At 35.2% G+C, this 19,240-nt stretch overlaps 1 protein-coding gene across 1 annotated transcript in view; it reads right to left on the bottom strand.

Annotated features, from left to right (window-relative positions):
• VPS13A (vacuolar protein sorting 13 homolog A) overlaps nucleotides 1-19,240 on the bottom strand; it is a 109,778-nt gene that overhangs the window by 45,808 nt on the left and 44,730 nt on the right. Inside the window, 19 exon segments of the mRNA XM_064140625.1 lie at nucleotides 900-1,197; nucleotides 2,571-2,674; nucleotides 2,822-2,982; nucleotides 3,926-4,187; nucleotides 4,295-4,453; nucleotides 5,713-5,814; nucleotides 6,542-6,898; nucleotides 7,467-7,559; nucleotides 9,602-9,834; nucleotides 11,127-11,347; nucleotides 11,948-12,117; nucleotides 12,900-13,024; nucleotides 13,902-14,052; nucleotides 15,294-15,441; nucleotides 16,174-16,481; nucleotides 17,098-17,265; nucleotides 17,599-17,702; nucleotides 17,801-17,917; nucleotides 19,063-19,219. Of these exon segments, the coding sequence (XP_063996695.1) occupies nucleotides 900-1,197; nucleotides 2,571-2,674; nucleotides 2,822-2,982; nucleotides 3,926-4,187; nucleotides 4,295-4,453; nucleotides 5,713-5,814; nucleotides 6,542-6,898; nucleotides 7,467-7,559; nucleotides 9,602-9,834; nucleotides 11,127-11,347; nucleotides 11,948-12,117; nucleotides 12,900-13,024; nucleotides 13,902-14,052; nucleotides 15,294-15,441; nucleotides 16,174-16,481; nucleotides 17,098-17,265; nucleotides 17,599-17,702; nucleotides 17,801-17,917; nucleotides 19,063-19,219 (3,438 nt within the window).

Genomic DNA, 19,240 nt, shown 5'->3' with positions numbered 1-19,240 from the left:
TCCTATTCGGTATTTCTTTCATTACATTTAAATTTGTAAGACACATACATAACAATAACCCTGCTATTTCCATGTATTTTTTAAAGACCATTGTCTGTAGCTCTAGTAATTGGGCATTTATGACAAAATTTTGATTAAATCCTACTGTTTATGTTCCAATGCTAAACATTAACACCAACTGAAAAAAATGTTTCCATATCTCCAATCTGTATTGCTATTATCCTAAGTTGAAATCAGTGAGCAGCGGGCCACAACCATATCAGATCCACAAACTAAAACATCCAGCGCTGAGTAAACAATGTCCATACTGTACACTTCCAAGGTGTTTTACTCATGAGTGGCTCTCATCTGGCCCTGGAATGAAGGTCTATTAACAGTCAAAATAAACTATTTAATTTGATCTGAAAATAATATATTCTTAAGCCTGACACTACACTGCAACTCAAGTTGAAATCTGGTAAAAAGTCAGGCCTGTAAGAATTTATTCAAGGCAGGCTTTTGTTATGTTGCTGGCAGTATGTAAGATGCCACTGTAGGCTGACCTACCTGTGTCGCTTAATGCAGTCATAATTTAGAGATACTGTTTAATTGGGCTCAAGCTGCTTCTGAGCAATTGAAAATAACTATAAAGAGGCCAAACTTGTACAGTTCAAGTTTTACTTAGCATATCTATCTAATGTCTGACTTATTACTAGTTATTAATGCCACCACTTTTCACATACTGGTACTGTCTCATTTCTTTAGATACAGACTTGCATTCACAAGATTGTAAACTTGCCTCACAAATACTCTAACAGAAGCCTTTTTTCTTAGTATGTGTTTATAAACATATCTCAACCACTTCATCACCTTTCATATCATAGGTGGGAAAAATAATTTTTAAAAAATTACAGAAATACCTCTGCAGAGTAAGTTATTTGATAAGGAAGAAGATTGTGGAGAAGAACAGAAGGCCATAAATGAACAACATATGGAAAATCCCATTGATCTTCTGCACATGATGAAGATGTCAGTGTGTCTTTTACTGGAACAATATTGATGATAAGTGAATGGTTACTTGATCTCACAGACTGGCACTTCCTTTGTAATAAACTGTCAACATTTTTCATAATTTCATCAAATGTAATTCCTTCACACATATCATATTCTCCATCCACTCCACTTTCATTGGCTAGGGGCTGCAAACTCAGCACGGATCTGTAAATGAAAACGTTTTTTAAACACTCAGTGTGAGGTTTCATTTTTTAATTATGAAAGAGTACTATGAGTATCAAGCAAGTATTACATGGATTTTGGAAGTTTCTGACAGTATTTAATTGCCTGACTTTATCTTGCTTGAGGGAGGAAGAAAAATGTGGTCTGGATCTCATAAGTTAATAGAATTGTCCCAGCTGGCTGTGGGGTTTCGGGTTTTTGTTTGTTTGTTTTGGAGTTTTTTTGGTTCCCTATCTCCACATATTTCCCTTGCAAAGTAAGGGCCGCTGGAAACTGTCTGGAAAAGGCAACTGAATTCCCTTTCGAGTGCTTCTATATTCCTTTTTCAAGCAAAAGGTGTGGGTAAACAATCACTCCCATGACAGATCTGCAAAATGTGTCCTCCTTTCCAGACACATATAACATTTAATTTATGGATTATTTACACACACAGCTTTTGCAAACCAAATGCTTTAATCCAATCAACTGCTCCCTCACTGAGGAGTCATAAACATTCCATTTATGTCTAGTGGAATCAAAGTATCTATGTCCAGTGAATCATAATGTCACTAGACAATGCTAAACAAAATCCAGATAGCCTGAAATATTCATGAACTTACATTAACTACAGTAAAATTTAACCCATTTGCCAAAAATATACACTGCTACCATGTTAAAAAGATATGGAGTGCTTTGGGGAAAACAGAGGGAAAAAGCCTCTGGTAATTATGAAAAACAAACAAAATTTATCTTCCTAGAAGCTAATGACAGCTCAGTTAAATTTTTACAAACTCACTCACTGCTGTTTTCAGTGAGTATTGGCCTGAAGGTGCTAAGAGCATAACTACGTTGGAAGCCAAGCCTCAAGTTGGCGTGACTTTTTACGCATAACCAATAGAGTGTAAGTGTATTTGTTTTTTACTTCAGGATCACAAAAAAAAAATCTAAAGAAGTCTTGGAGAAAAAAAACCACAAAAAACCCACCAAAAAAAAACCCCAAACCCAAACAAAAAACCACCCACAACCAAAGAGAGAGAAATCCCTGAACTGTAATATATCACTAGATGTGACTCCAACAAAGAAAAAAAAAGTCTGTACTGTGTGAACAACCACTGTGTTCCTGGAGCACCTGAGCTCAGATTCTTAAAGTACCTTAGTTAATTTAAGTTGTTCAACAAAATAGATTTCAAAAGAGTTCCAACTAATGAATTAAATAGTATTCTGTTTAACTCTGACTACCCAACAATCATAGTACGGTATTAATTACAATATTAGGTAGTAAAAGGTAAGCATTGTTTTTCTAGTGCAATTATTGGATACAATAACGAAGGATGTTAAAACACACTCCATGATAAAAGAGGAATACAATAACGTACCTGTAAGAAGACAATGGTATGCTGAATTCATTTTCTGGTGAAGCAGTTCCCAGACATTTTCCTTGCTCAAAAATATTTAGTGGAATTGAAAAATGATTCCTTATCTATGTGAAATAAAAATCCAGCAACATATATTAGGAAAAAATGGAAAGAAAAAATGTTTTGAGCCTGCTTTTTAAGAAGTTTATTTAAAGGCCATAGGATGGTTTTCATTTGGGGAAAAAAAAAATAATGTATGGAAATGTAATTACCTGAACAGGAGAACGTATAGTTATCATCTTGCTTCCTTCAACCGTATCAATTTGGCAGACAATAGACCTTTCAACACCTGACTCCTCATGCCTCACTCTGTAAATACATCGACCCACTTTTGTCAGTGGAATCTTTTCCACAGTGGAATGATTATGAGGATCTAGAATAAACAAGATGAGAAATGAAAGACTCAAGAATAAACAAGATGAGAAATGAACGACTTAAAAGAAGCGTGAAGATGCACTTGTAAGACAGAAATCTGCATTTAATTGAAATGTTTTTAATAGATTGAATGGTGCATAAAAAAAAATAAAGCAGATAAAATAGCACAATCACCACTTTTAATATGCCAGTCTTGCAGTGTGACTAAAGAGAAAGCAAAGATTTTTTTTTTTGCCACAGGAAAAACAGTAAATGAATCCATCACTCAAAATATTTAACTGGGTTTTGCCATTGTAAATAAAATCACTGACTAAAGAAAAATGTTTATGAGATGTAATTATGTATTAACAAGGTATAGCTCATATATATGGCACAAACAATTCAACTAATAAACTGTATGATCAAGACCAGATTGAAAAAAAAAATCAGTTTTGGAAAATTATCACTTGTTACAATAAATCCACTGAAATAGTTAACACATTCACCATTAAAATCAGCTAAATTTTACCTTTAGCTTTAATTGTGTTTTACTTCATATTTTCTGCAACAATCTTTTCTTAAAAATATCCCCCTTAATAATAACTTCTTCTACAAACACACACATACAGGCCTCAAAAATCTACAAAAAGACATTGTTTTAGGCATCTTAACTCTGCACTAACATGTAAATAGAAACAAAACTATCTCATTCCAGTAAAATTATGAAATAAACATTTATGCTACAAAAGTTACCAAGCATGATAAATTCTAGCTGTGAAGACTAAAGCATGGATTTCAAATAGTACCACCCATCTAGAATCTGAAGAAACACTCCTTTCATCTTATGTAACTCCTCAATACTTATTAATGTATTGAAGAAGTATTATACAACATGCAGTATTTAAAAAAAAACCCAAACAAACAGAAAACAGAACAGAATACGTACGAACTTGGGAACTTACAGATCTGAACGTAAAACCTCTTGCTACTCAGAGTTGTCATTGCTGTGAACTGGTCACTCTCATTTTTAGTTCTGACAAATTCCATATTCAAATTCTCCCCATCTTTTAAATGAAATATTTTTGCTCCAAATTCAGCATTTAAGACACTAAATGAATCACTAGGTGAGACAGTGATGGGAAGTCCTAAAGAATTCATTATTACAAATGGTGCTCGGTCTTTTTTGAAGATGTCTGAAGTTTGACTAGCTGCTTCAGCAAACGCCTAGAAAGCAAAGAACAGATACAAATGCACTAAGACTCCATCAAGGCAATCTATGCAAACATTCATTTAACAATTATGACACTGCAGAGCTACATAATCTTTCTTACCGTGCCCAAGTTACTTAACATCTGTAGCCCACATTTGGACAGCGTAATGTTTAGCTGGTCTTTTGAAGAAATGTTTATTACTGTTTTATATTCCGGAACTTTGTAATTTTCTTCTTCTGCATCTGATTCAACCAAGGCTTTTTTAGCTTTTTTCTTCATCTGAAAGAAGATTTTAAAAGAATTCTTATTTACTACTCCTTCTTAAGAAGCAAGTTTCACCTCAAGATCCTTTTTCTCTCCCTTTCTATGTCCTGCCATATTTTTTTCTGGTTTTGTTGTTCGCAAAACAAGAGAGAAGGCGGCAAGAGGCAGAAGTTATATTTCAAAAGTCAATGAAATTTCAAATTACAGCAGTTAGAACTATTTTTATTAAAAAATAAAGAACATACAATTATATCCTACAAATATATCCAGTAAATGCAGTGTGTGAAAACGTTCACCTTAATGTATCCACTAAATAATTGATCCATTTCCTATTATTGAAATAGAAAGTAAAAATCTAGTCTTCATATTTTTCCAAATCAAGCACTCACTTTGTATGCTTCCATTCATTTCAACGTAAAAAAAAAAAAGAAAATAATAAAGTCATGTGGAATGAATCTTCCTCACCTTGAACATTTTTGGAAATTACATATTTCCAAGCATATTTTACATGTGGGCAAGAAGCTGATTTGAGTCACTATCTTTCACATTTCTCATGCATTAGGTCTCAAATTTTCTGGTTCTTATTTTTAATAGAAATTTCTTAATATAATATTTCGGTCCAGAATCTTTAACCTTCAGAGTTTATTACAACAGTCCATTGAAAGATTCTGTTCTATTTTGAACAGCCTCTCAGGTTATGAATATTTGAAGAGTTTTGAGAAAAAAAAATCAGAAAACAAATGCAGTAAAACAGTTAAGAGAAAAGGAAAAGAGTACCTCCCTTCCTCAGATAAATGCTTACCTACTTAGTAATCAGAATCTAGACTATTTCCTATGAAAGATGGAACTGAATGGTAAGAGAGCTACGCCCCCACAGTGCATTTTGTGCTAGTTAATAGCAGTATCAGTTTTTCCAATACACTTCTGCTACAGATACTGCTGTGGAACAAGATGAGTGGGTTTTCATCTTTCAGAAGTGACTGAAAGCATCATTAGCATACCACCTAACTTTAAGAATGTGATAAAAATCCATTCCATCCAGTGCAATTGGAAAAATATTTTCTTACCACCTGAAAGACAGTATTATTTAACAGACCTCTGAGTCTGGATCTTAGCTTGTCCAGGAGGTGCCTTCATTCACTAACTGACAGAAAATGAATCTAAACAATCAACAAAAAGGAACAAAATTCTTAGCTAAACAGTGAAAGCTGCAGACCATTTGTTTCTTCTGTGGTATTGAAATGGAAGGTTTGAGTTCAGCTTTGGGAATGTACCTTGATTTCAAGAATCCATGGTTTGAAGAAATCAGTCTTCTCAACTTCTAGTGGTTCAAGCAAAGGTTCCCATACTCCAAACATCTCATTAAAATAGTGTACCTACCAAAATTCAGAAGTCAATTAGTAAATTACATACAACTTAGATCAATAAAAGCTCTACAGATCTTAGAAGACTCAAATTATTATTTACATGTATATTAATTATTTTGGTAACGTAAGATTTATAACCAGTTTGCATTTTCTGCTCCAGTCATAAAATGAAAAATGCATCAGAGAAATAAACAAAGCAGCTAACTATACTACAAAGATCCACTTCCAAATACACGGTATGAAGTGTTTCACTTACAATATAATTTTAGCTTAAACTGTAGATACTGGAAGTCTGAAACACTATAAATAAAGAAGAATCTACCTATTACAGCCACCACATTTTGGATCACTGTTTTCCAAATATAAGCCAGTCTGGACATTTTATGTGCAATACTGGTACCACACAGTATTTTATAGACATGATAAACAAATACATTCTACTGTAATCTTAAACTAAAATTTGAGTCAAAGTGTTTTAGCCAGAATTGGATGCAAGAGGCCTTTGGGAATTTATATAACTGTAAATGTGAGATTGCCTAACACTAAATTACTGCCATTAGTACACTACATATAATGCATAGTATTTTCATTTTAGCTACCCTAACACCTCATTCCCTTTCTGCTCCCAAAACACTTATCTACAGTTTAGTCATTAAGTATATGGATTATTTTTATTTTCTAAATAACATAATGGGTTTAAGTACTAACAAAACTTTTCTTTTCTAAGACTCCTCACCTCTAACTCAAGATGAGAACGTAGGTTGATTAGTGTACTCCAGTTTTTGACTTCCCCCAGAAATGAGGACTTGGCTAAAAGCATTGGTACAGTTCGGTGCCCAACTCCAGCTTCAAGTGTTAGACAAACAGATTCAACATTTATTTTCAATGACTCTCCTGTAGGAACTAGTTCAGCAATTGGATTTTTTTCTTCATTTTCCTTTGACTCTTCCAGAAACCACAATTTTAGATTTTTTATATCTTTCTTATTCCACAAGTCTGGAGGAATTTGACTAACTTCTTCTTCTGTTGTTTCTGCAGTTTGATAAAGAGCTGAGGTAATAGTTATTACCGTGTTTATGATTATTGGTGAAACCTACAAGGAAGAAGTTGGAATCATTGGAAACAAGAAGCTAGTACAGAAAACAGTCATCTACTTTCAGATACAAAATTATAATGACTATGTAACACTAATAAAACACTTCCGCTGCCTGTTATGTTTGAAAACCCATCCAGTTCCACAAGCTACATCAACTTACTCAGATTTTCAAACCCCACCCTTATTCCAGTTGGGAGCTTTCTAAACTGCACGATCCAGCGCTGTTGTCTGAACACTTCAAAAGTTATCTCTTGCACTCCAGGCCATTATACAAAACACAGACTCCAAAAGCAAAACACTGTAACATGATTGCTAATTTTTAATTTTATTTGCTTCCACATGCTAAACACCTGATGATGAACAGAAACAATTCAATCATTCCTGATTTTTTGGTTTTTTTTTTTCCCCTCTTTCTTTTTTCTTTTTTTTTTTTTTTTTTTGGTGGTTTTTGGGTTTTTGGAGTTTTGTTTGTTTGTGGGTTTTTAAAGAAACATAACCTACAAGCAACTTAAAAGCCTTCTGACGAGGAAGCAGAGGAAAAAAGTCACAGTAAAAGTCTACCTACTTTTATTGTGAGAGATTTAATCGTTAGATCAGCGGCCTGTGGATTTGTACCTGACTTTTTCACCTCAAAGAAGAAGTCACAAGGTTGTAATACCTATATAAAAAGAGTAAAACCAGGTTAAATGGGGGGAAAAAAAAACTTGCTAATCATGTACTTTTAAATTACTGCATGCCAAAGGTTCCAAAAGGAAAGGTTACATTTTTTTTGTTCTTGAACATTAAGACTAACCTGAACAACAATAACAAGTTCAAAAATTAAAAAAAAAAGTAATCAAAAGCATGACCTCAGCTGGTTTCCATCAGTAAAGATTCAAATGTCAGCTACAGTAATAAAATGCACTACACGTTAGTAACTCCATGTTTTAGGTGAAGCCTGTAGACATGTTCACATACACTGCATCATCACACCTGTGACTTTTGAGAATCAGACCCTTGGGTTAAGGGCAACACACCAACAACAGTTAAGTTTTCCTGAATAAAGTATCACTATTTGAATCACCATCACTCAGTTCCAGCTTTATTTTACAGTCAGTCCTTACAGAGTCAGTCTTGTCAAGGTTCACCAGAAACAATACAGGTGGAAGTTGGGTTTTGTTTCCTGCTTTATGCGTTGTTTTTCATACTGGTCCTGCATTTCATTGTGCTTCTTCTGCAAGTAGGCTAATCTAAGGTAATTGTGCATTATGTTATTAGCTAAGGTTATTACTTGTTTTGCTCAGTAGAACTTTACCTCAACATTCTATCTTAGCTCAGAGGTTTGTTTTTTTTTTTATCTGTTACTTTCCCCTTGTTTCGGTGTTGGAGGAAACCAGACAGGTTGACCTGTCTACCTGTTACATATATTAATGAAATAGAAGACTGTGTCCACCCAAGGAGTAATCTGAGCTGCTATGTTCAACACAAGAACAACACTGAGTTGTTAAGAGTGGGCCCAGGTAAGGGCCACAAAGAAGATCAGAGGGCTGAAGCACCTTCCCTATGGAAACAGATTGCAAGAGGTAGGGCTGTTCAGCCTGGAGAAGAGAAGGCTCCAGGGAGACCCTATAGCAGTATCTGAAGGAGGTCTTCCAGTACCTGAAAGAGACCTACAAGAAAGCTGGAGAGGAACATTTTACAAGGGCTGGTAGTGATAGGACATGAGGTAATGGCTTTGAGCTGGAAGAAGGCAGGCTTAAATTGGTTACTACACTGCACCTGAAATACTGTACACTCATAAAACTGTATTTTTTTTAATATAAAAGATTTTTGACATTTTACTTCTCTGGATTCTTCATTTTAGCTTGCCTTACAAAACAAATTTGAAAGTCACAGATCAAGATGGTGCTTTCAGCATACCAGATAAAACAGAATAAATCAACAAAATGTGCTGGTTTGAGGCAAATCAGAATATTTTAGTGAGAGAGCAGATCATTGGCTGTGAAAAAGGAAAATAACATGTCTATATTACCCACTTGCTCCACTGAGCCATATAAAAACATGGACACAAACACAAATAAGGCAGTCTCTGCCTGACCTCTGCCTCATTAACCCTTCTGCCTGATCCTGCACACTTTCCAACTAACCGTTCTGTTTCTTAACCCCCCTTGCCACCTTATTCCAACTTACCTTGCACGTAAGAGAGATCCTGAGATAAGGGAGAGGGTGGGAGGGGGCAGAAAGAAGGTGGAAGGGTGTCTGAGAGCCCCTCCTGGCCACCTTGGCTGCTGGGAGGGGTACTGCGATTCTGTATTAGTTTTAACTTGTATGTAACTGTATATAGTTGCAAACAATTGCAATATGTTGTAAACATATGCTTGTCTATTGTGTGTGTATATATATATATATATACAATGTATATAAATATATATATATATATATATATATATACAATGTATATATATATATATATATATACACACACTATATATGTGTATATATATATATACACAAGCTGTATATATATAAAGCTTCATTCCTTAACTTCCAGCCGTCTGAGTCTATAGTCTGGGTGTGTAGAGGGGGGTAGGTGATGCCCAGAACCACTACACAAAATAAGTCAGCCTCAGAATTTTCCTCAAATGTCTAATATACATTCCAGTGACAGAAGTGTGTTCTAGTAGCAACTTTCAAACACAAACTGGATGTTTGCAAACTCACCGTAGTAATGTTCCCTTTCCTTTTTTCTGGAAGAAATGGACATGCTTTCATTTGGATCTCTTTAACAGCAGCTGTCATGTTGTACCTCTCAGGACTATTTTTAATGAAGATTTCACACTGTGTTGTAACCACCAACGCAGGAGCATCACTTCTTGTTAAATCAGCCACAAACACAATCTCTGGATTTTTAACAACAATGTTCATTTCCATTGTAGATACAGGCTGCACAGGCGCTTCAAAACCAGAAATTAAATTAGATTAATTGATTGAAGATTAAATTACCATTATGTGACATCTGTCTTACAACTTACAGAGAAGTCTTAAAGACATATTAATTAAGATCTACCATCATTAGTGTCAGAAAACCTGTAGATTCCTATAGCATCAGACAGCTACAATATGCTCTTGTGAAAACGTTATGACACATTTTCTGCTCTCTGGAAAAGCAAAGCAGTATATTAATGCACTCTTCGCTAGTGTGTGACTTAACTATTTCCAGTACCAATATACTTTTATGAAAGGCTTCTAAATTTGTTTAGATTTTGATCACCTACTAAGTAATCACAGCAGGCCTAGTTAAGGTGGACATGGTTAAGATATTTAGGGTATGGGAAAACAAAGCAAAACAAAAAAATGAGTCACTTTACAGACTTGATGTGAACTACCTGAGGCCTGGAAGCATAAATTGCCCATTTCCTGCTCTGATGGTCTAATTTCTGTCAAGTACAGGATTCTGCATTAGAAAGACAAAATCGGGCACACAATCTAAAGCCTGTTTCCTGATATAGAGAGAAATGCACCTCAGTGGATAAGTGAAATGACATTTCTAGGCAGCAGTATCTGCCAGGATGAATTCATATTGAAGTACACTATAGGCAGCTCCACCATTTTATAAAAAACTTTATTGACACTCCAAGACTGTTAAACCCAGAGTGCCAGCTAGACTTCTCCTTTCCATTTTATTTTATACTAGACATCTATTTGTAGGTATTTCCCTTGTTTTGTAACACAAAGAGTAATCTGGAAATAAGGAACAAGGGACATACAGGGACATTGTAGCCAGGTGGGGGGTGGCCTTTTCTCCCAGGCAACCAGCAACAGAACAAGGGGACACAGTCTCAAGTTGTGCCGGGGCAGCTATAGGCTGGATGTTAGGAGGAAGTTCTTCAGAGAGAGTGATTTGCCATTGGAATGGGCTGCTCAGGGAGGTGGTGGAGGCACCGTCCCTGGAGGTGTTCAAGAAAAACCTGGATGAGGCATTTTGTGCCATGGTCTAGTTGCCTGGATAGGGCTGGGTGCTAGGTTGGACTGGATGATCTTGGAGGTCTCTTCCAACCTGGTTGATTCTATGATTCTAAGAAGTAATTTCCATGATGCAAATAAAGAAATATCAATGGTCAAAAGAAGATGCACTATGCACATAAGCACAGGAAATAGCACAAAAAGAGCATCATATTTTTTAAGATAGAATACCAAAATTAAACAGATATTTAAATACAAATTCTTAAATATTTTCAGCATATACCTTGCTCCTTTAATGGTAAGGACTGTTTGAGATTTCTCTGTGCAGCAGCACTTTCTGCATTTGCCTTTAGGAATATATCCGCAACAGTAAGTAAAAACTCCATGCTTGCACACAGGTATATCTCTTGAACAATAACATCAAGAACAGTGCCATCTCTTCCCTGCTTGTAGCTTATATCCATCATCACTTTCTTTTCAAATCCATGTTTCATTTCCACCATCCTGAAAGACCATTAAGACAGCATTTAATGACACCATAAAAAAAAGGCACAAATACCAAAGCGTTCTAAATTCTCCCTCCAGCTGCAACACACTAACAGGAGTGAATTTTAGAAGTAACACCAAGAAAATACAAACACAATCTAGCAAAATATAAATTGAGCAAAACTTCAAAACTACATAGTTACTTATATATGGGAATACAAAGGCATTCATATTTCTGAAAAGCCAAGCCATCATGATTTATTGTTTACAAACAAAAGTATTAAGTATTTTTCTTCACTGAAGTTCACTACTCTTCATGAAAAAAAAAACCAAACCAAACAAAAACTTAGTGAGTGGTTTATTAAAGCTGAAAGTGAAATTTGTTTCTATGTGCATTTATTAATTTCATACTTAAAGTTTGGTTTCTTTCATATTTGAAATCTGTTTCCAGCATTTACACATGTTCAGGGAAAATGTATGAAAAGGTAAAAATAACAAGTCTACAGTAACATACACTTTAAGCACCACTACACCATACAACTGCAGTTTTAACAGAACAGAAAAAAAGAAACACTGTGTCACAGTCCAATAAACAGTAATTTATGTCAAAATACAGACCTTGGTGTAGCCTTTTGGATTGACTGCCTTTTATCGTCTAATGTACAGTTTGCTAGCTTGACTGATGCACTCATGGAACCATCTGATAACATTTTGACAGCAGCTGACATCAAAACTAACTTAAATTCTGCAAGCTTCAAAAGGTCATGTCTCTGATCCAAATTTGTAACCTGCTTAAATCAAATCAAAATACATTGGTAGGTTTGCTTACATGTAAATGAAATAATACACAGGTGTGACAAAGAGCTTTATCCTAACCTGTAAGACTTCTAAGAACAGCATGATAAATAAACCCACTTGTAACACAAAAGACAATAAAAATCAGTAACACAGGGAAAACTGAACAAAAGGAAAACTTTACCCTTCTACCAGCTTCCTACATCAAGCTTGTATTAGTGAGAAGGAGATGATGTTTAAAAGACAGTACAGTTGTCATATGCAGGTTTGAGTTGTTCATTGTTTAAAAGACATAAACACCAGTAGTCTCTTATGACTACATATGACATGGTTAGTCACTTTCTAAGAGTATTCAGTCAGATATTGGAAAACGGTTCAAACTCCCAAGATAAAAGGCTGTAAGTTTACAATAAAATATTACCAAACTTTTAGTCAGAAATTTGCTGTCAAGTACTGTAAATTTAAGCCATTAAGAATAAAAATTCATTCATACTGCAAAACAAATTTTAGATCTCTCCACAACAAACTGAATTTTTAGTTAAGCTAATTTTTCTTCTGATTCAGCATCACAGAAGATGCCACGTGTTACATGTTACCACTAGTTATTTCTTTTTCCTGTAATATCTGAAACAACTTAGTTAAAATAGCTATTTATCATTTCCATCATTCCTAGAAATCACTTTCTCTGCTCATAAACTATTCCTGTTCAGAATCTTCAGGACTCTCAGCTATCTTAAAGCTATTTCCCTCTCTTCATAACAAAAAGTGTATTTACCTGTTTTGAATTTGGACTATATAATACTAAAGTCAGAGAGTCAAATCTGAAGTCCAATTTCAGTGTTGTTTTTATTTTCACAGGTGAATGCAACTCCACCACAGCTGATGTTACAACAGTTACACCTTTCAGAAATGGGAAAAACGATATTAAAGAAAATTACTAACTACAAATAATAAAACAAAACTACCAACAGCAAAATAACCCCATAAAAAAATCCAACCAATCTCAGCATCCACTAATTATTATAAAGACAACTTACCTTTTCTTCCACATGCAAATCCATCTACTTTTAGGATATGTTTTTCTCACACTCTGTATTCATTTTTGGCAACATCACACAATGAGAAAATAAAATGCCTTGCTTATATATTCTACATGCAATTTTACCATTTTTAAGACATAAATGTCTAAGTTGTCTTAATGTTACAGGGTACTGCATGCAAGAATGTCACAACAGATACAAGTTTACTTTCAGCGTCATTTTACCAGAGTTTTTCCCATTTTCACATTTAATAAAAGGGTTTCCATGTAAGATTCTTCTCTTAACCTTGCTTTTATTTAGTGTGTGCTAAATGGTTTATGGGCAACGATGCTACTGAATAGGAACAACTTTCAGAGACACCAACATTAAGACAAGGCAAACAGATCTATAACTGAACAACAGCAGAACAAGCACACACAGGAAAGACTAACATAGCAGCTTTCCAAACTTGGGAAGTTATCAAGTCCAGCTGACAGACTTCGAAGTGCTCATTTCATTAATGCCAGCAGAACAAGACAGTCCTCAAATTAAAACACATCATGCTACAAAACTCACTATCGCAGCCCAGTTGCTCCTATTCGTTATCATTACTGTTGGGTATAGTTCAAACCACCATGTCAAGATAATTCAGCAATACCATTAAATACAAATTAATCTGGCACCATTTCCTAAAAGCAATTCCCACAGAAACAATAAACAGACAAATGCTAGGCCACAAGTAACTTTGGAATTACTACCTGCAGAGTGTTGTGAAGTACTATGCATGTCACTACTATGGCTAGTTGAGTCTTTCAGTTCTGGTGAAGACGTTGATGCACCAGAACTTCCACCAATATTTTCATTTAGTGTCCTCAATATTGTAGTAATATCTTCCTGACTGAGAATTAGCTTAAAAAAAGAGTATACTGTTATTAAACTCAGTTTATTAAGTTATTAGTAACTAAAAATCTAAGTTTAAAAATTAACATATAAACCAAACTAATCTCATATGAGGAGAACCAATTTAAATGTTTGGGGGTTTGGTTTTTTTTTGTTTTCCTTAAATTCACAGATCCCCTCACAACAACTTCTAGAAACCGTAACTGGTTCACATATGATTCTGGTTTGGCCAACAAACTGTCTTACAAAGCTAGAGTTTAGAAGTTGAATGTCAGACGTCATGCATATATAATTTGACTTACAGGCACTCAAAATTGTTATCAGCATTTAATTACCAGGTACTTTACAGTAGCAGTTAGCAGTTTTAGTTCAAAATTTGGCCAACTGGTTTTCCTCATAGAGCTGGCAAGCTTCCTATTTTTTGATGCTGAATTTAAATAAGCATGTGTACTAATATACCCAGGTTTTTCATTGGTACGAACTCAGCAGGAGATCATGCTGCACAGGAGCAGGCCAGCAAGCTCCAAGTTTTTCCAGTTCTACTTTGAAAGAGACTAACAGACAACTATGAGAACATTCTAACAGCATACCTATTTTAGCTAGTGGCACTCATACACAGTATAAAATCTGCCTACAGTATTGCAGACGAAACACAGTTATTAGAATGAACAGAATCATCTTTAATTCCTTTTTCCCTATGAAACAACAAAATCCAGTCCACCTACGTGTCTTGAACTCAAAAATACTCTAACAAAATTGGATTTCCATGGACAAAAACCATAAATCCATTTTCTACTGATATGTTAACTGTTTCTTGTTGCAGGCCACGCTGCCTGCTATCTCTGCTTGCTGTGGAAGCTACGGTAAACAAGCCCATAGACCAGTATGGTGCAGGCCAGCCGCGAGGGTCTTCAGACTATTCAATGCGAATTATGCAGAAGCCCATCTTTATTGTTGTAGCAGCCCAAATGTGCCAGTAGAGCACACACCTACACATTAGCATAATTAATCAGGGACAACCCACCACATCTGCATACATACACGCTTGTTATTCTCGTTAGTGAAGGTCCATTATCTACCCCTTCTGAGATAAGGTGCCCAGCTGCATGTGACAACCAAGGTCTGTTACTACAAGGATCTGCCTGTTGTCATTTCTCTTCACATCCTTTCCCATGGCTCTCCTGCACCTGCACCCCACAACTCTTCTGCATTCTGCATTCCCACAGCTTCTGACAGAAGTGAGTACTTACATTCATAGGCTTGAGTCTGCCAGATATTTCAATATCAGGAACTTCGTTATACCACGCCGCAGCTAAATTTCGTTCAACAGCTACTTCTAGATTGAGTGGCTGCAGCAACTGCACTTCAGTTTGCAATGACCCCTGCTCATAGCATGATCTGTGAACAGAAAAATAGTCCCAGACTGACATGCTTCGCATACACATTCTAACAAACACAATCATATTTCTGTCTTTTCCTCATCTTTTTGAATAGTACTGTAAAACAGTATTCACAACTCTCATAGTTATTTCTAGTTAGAGCCTTACTCCACCAACTAGACATCTTCTCTTGGCATGGAGGAGGCCTTAGACACATACCACACATTCAACACACTAACTTCTTCCAAGTTACTACCTCTTAGACAGGTTACAGCCTGCTCTCAATTGGAAGGCAATTCCTTTGTTCAGAGCTCTTCAACTATGGCAGAAGAACCACTTCTCTTTCCTCTCCCTCTGCCAATCTCCAGCACCCCAAGGCTCATTTTCAAACACTTTTTTTACATGTGTCTATCTAATTTGATACCTTTCTTGTTATACATACCTTGAAAACTTCATCAAAATAGTTATTTGCACACAGTTATAACCTGCCCCAAAGTTAAGTGTATTTTACACAATATTCTGTAAATTAACATTTGCTTCTATTTAAAGATGTGTAGATTGCTATTTCTCCTAAACATCACTTCCTAACTGCTTTTACGAAATGTTTATTAACTTGATGTTATATTTCAAAATAATGTATCAGTCAACCACCACCACTAACTAATTATTTTGATAATTTATCAAAGCTCTCCAACTGAAGTATCTCAAAAGGATTACATGAATTTTCACAAAAATCTTGACACTACATTACCTGTATAACTTTAGTTCACTCAGTTTCACTGTCATGGAGTCAACAACAGGTGGGAGGTTGTACCGTGTTTTTGTTTTAGCAATAAAGAAGCAGTTCTTCACAGTGATGAGACCAAGATCAGCCACCAGGACATTCACAGACATTGCTGACTGTGGAACTATCACAACAGGGGCTTTAATATTGATGTCAAGAGCCAAACGAGAACTACGTTCTGCTAGTTCTTTTACACCTGTAGCTGCTTTCTCTGCAGCTTGAACAGTTGCCTCAGTAAGAGCTTCTTTGGCAGCTTGGAAGTTATTTATAAAAGCCTAGGAAAATAATACAGATCTTGGTAATTTTATTAACAGTTACAGTACCTCAAAAACACTAGAAATGTAGTTTTTAAAATAGCAAACCATCATAAGATACTATGTTATGCACTTTCTCCAAAATCTCCAATATGATAATCTCCTCCCCCTAAAATATGGTAAAAAAAAATATTTCCATACTAAATATTTGGCAAATCAGACAGCATCAAGCACTGATATTGTAACAATACTTGCAGTAATTAACACTTTGTTACAGAGAGTACATGATGGACTTACTCATTTTCATAAATTCTGCTAAGTAACTAATAAATCATGAGAGGTATAATCAATGAGCACTGTGTATATCTAAAAGCTCCACAAGTTATTTAAAGCAAAAAACCACTAACAATAATAGCAAATTATAGAATGGGTTGAGCTGGAAAAGGTCAACCATTCACTTTACTTCTCTATATGTTTGTTATTGTGAACATCCTGTCAATGACACTCAATTTTTTATAGCAGTATGTAAAAGTTCTTAAAAAAACAGCTTCTACCATATATGGAACTCTTTATCTTCTTCCAGCTCTGACAGCATTATCTGAATGCTAAGGAACAGTCTCCAAAAAAATTAACTTACCAAAATACATGAAACAAACTTGTTGACGAAAACTACTTGAATACATCCTACAGTTAGGTAAACACGATTGTCAACAACATCCATATTTGTATATGCTGCACCATCTGTAGCATTGACATATGATACCATTCTGAAGTTGAAGACTTCTTTTCCTGTGATGTAAAGTGGCTTAGAAAGAGAAAAAGAAAAAAAAATATTATCTCTACTGGAGAGACTCATGGAATCACATCTTGAATAATTCTGCCCACATACGTCTGCAAAATACAGAGTGTAATGAACAGCTGGGCACCACTGCTGTACAAATTCACTATGAGCCTAACAATCACCAGCCATGGGAGCAAAGTCAATCTGCCTATAGACAATAAATGCTCTCATAAAACTTTATTTTTAAAAATTAAAAAATAAATTTAAAAGTCAGAGCTAAAGAGTAGAGTTCACTAAGTAAGTTCTATTTAGCATCTCTATTCCATTCAGAAATCAATGGTACATTCAAATGTATACCTTTTTATACAGTGCCGTCTCATCAGAATCCACAATAATGATGTTTTTTAACTTTGCAGTGACTTCTGTGGCTGCTTTCTTCATGATCACTTGGCTATCCAGACCTCACAAAACAAAAACAAACAAAAAAAAGACATAGAACATCTAGAGACCATTCAGTTACAAAGCTCTGTGCCTTTGGGATTAAAAGTTTGGTTCCTACCTTCAATGTGAATTTCAGCTATTCTGTGTTTTTTCTCTCTAATAAAAATACGTAAACAGGATAAATCCGCACAGATATTGAGGTCAATGACATCTTCATACTTCGACTTTTTTGATGCTGTGGGAAATACAAAATAATAAAAAATATAATTCTTAAAAAGAAGAGATGTAATGTTTCAGTATCCTTTCTGGTTTACATCAAGTCTGCAGCCCTGGAAAAACACATTGCACTCTTACCAGCAAGTATAAGACAAAAGGACTGTACACACAAAACTGTATATACAGGGTTTGTCATGTGCTCTGTGGACTGTAGTAATCATCATTTACAGCATTCACTGCAAAAAATGCAGTAAATGAAATATACACCTACAGAGCACAATGCACAATTAGTAACACATTATTCAGGACTAAGCAGTTTACATCCAATAGTGGCAACATGATGGGTACAATTAACACACTGCTCTATCTGGTCTGCTGGTTTTAGTCACCCGCCCTAAATACAGGAGTCAATAGATAAGGGACTCAACCAATAACTTAGTTCATTTTCCCCATGCTAAGTACAGCCAATGTCTGCATATCAATAAATTCCTAAATTAGTATCTACAGGCTGCAAATCTAACCAACAGAAATATTTTGGTAACGGGAAGAAAGATAGCATATAAGTTACAGAAAAGTGGTGATTATGTTATTTGGAAAATACAAAAGCATCTATATTTAATACACTCACCAAAGAAAGTCTGACCTTTATGCTAGCTTTTCTAACCCTTTTTTTTTAATATATTTTCTTATTTTGTGTAAGCATCTTTTCTGCATAAATGCTGTAATGCAAAAATATTTTTCTCATTATAGAAGAGAACATCATTAGAAGTATCATCACTGACAGTAATCCACCATTCAACATGGATTATCATAACTAAGTGAATTTCAGTATCTTAAAAGCATGTGCTTAGTGTTTCCACCTCAAAGAAATGTCAGTGGCTGCAGCATTTACCTTTCTATATTAATTACACAGTTACTCCTCACATACATGCTGCTAGTAAGATTATATACCCTTGCTCCTCTACAGCACTTTTATGTCTAACATACTTATTGCCACTGAAATAAAAAAGGCCATGAAGTGGAAAAGTAAACATACCATGAACAAAATTTCACATTTAAAAAGACATTGACAGGCTTACAGGACCAGAAAATATGTCTGGCTTGCTCCTTGCTTAAGTAAGTGAAGAGAGAATTGAACAGAGAAAAACTAATAAAGAATCATACTTAATTTCTTAAGAACATCCTTCTTCTCCTCTGCTCTTTCAGGGATTGATTCTTCTGCAACTTTAGTTTCTTGTTTGGGTAGAAGATTATTCAAATAATTCATAGCACTCAGCAGAGCTTCAGTATGCAAATGAATATCTAGAGATGAAAAGTTCACCTAAAAGAACAAATTATGTTT

The sequence above is a fragment of the Pogoniulus pusillus genome, chromosome Z (genome assembly GCF_015220805.1).
Source record: "Pogoniulus pusillus isolate bPogPus1 chromosome Z, bPogPus1.pri, whole genome shotgun sequence".
In the NCBI taxonomy this organism is placed as follows: domain Eukaryota; kingdom Metazoa; phylum Chordata; class Aves; order Piciformes; family Lybiidae; genus Pogoniulus; species Pogoniulus pusillus.
Note: the sequence above shows the minus strand (reverse complement) of the source record. Positions and strands in the feature narration are given on the sequence as shown.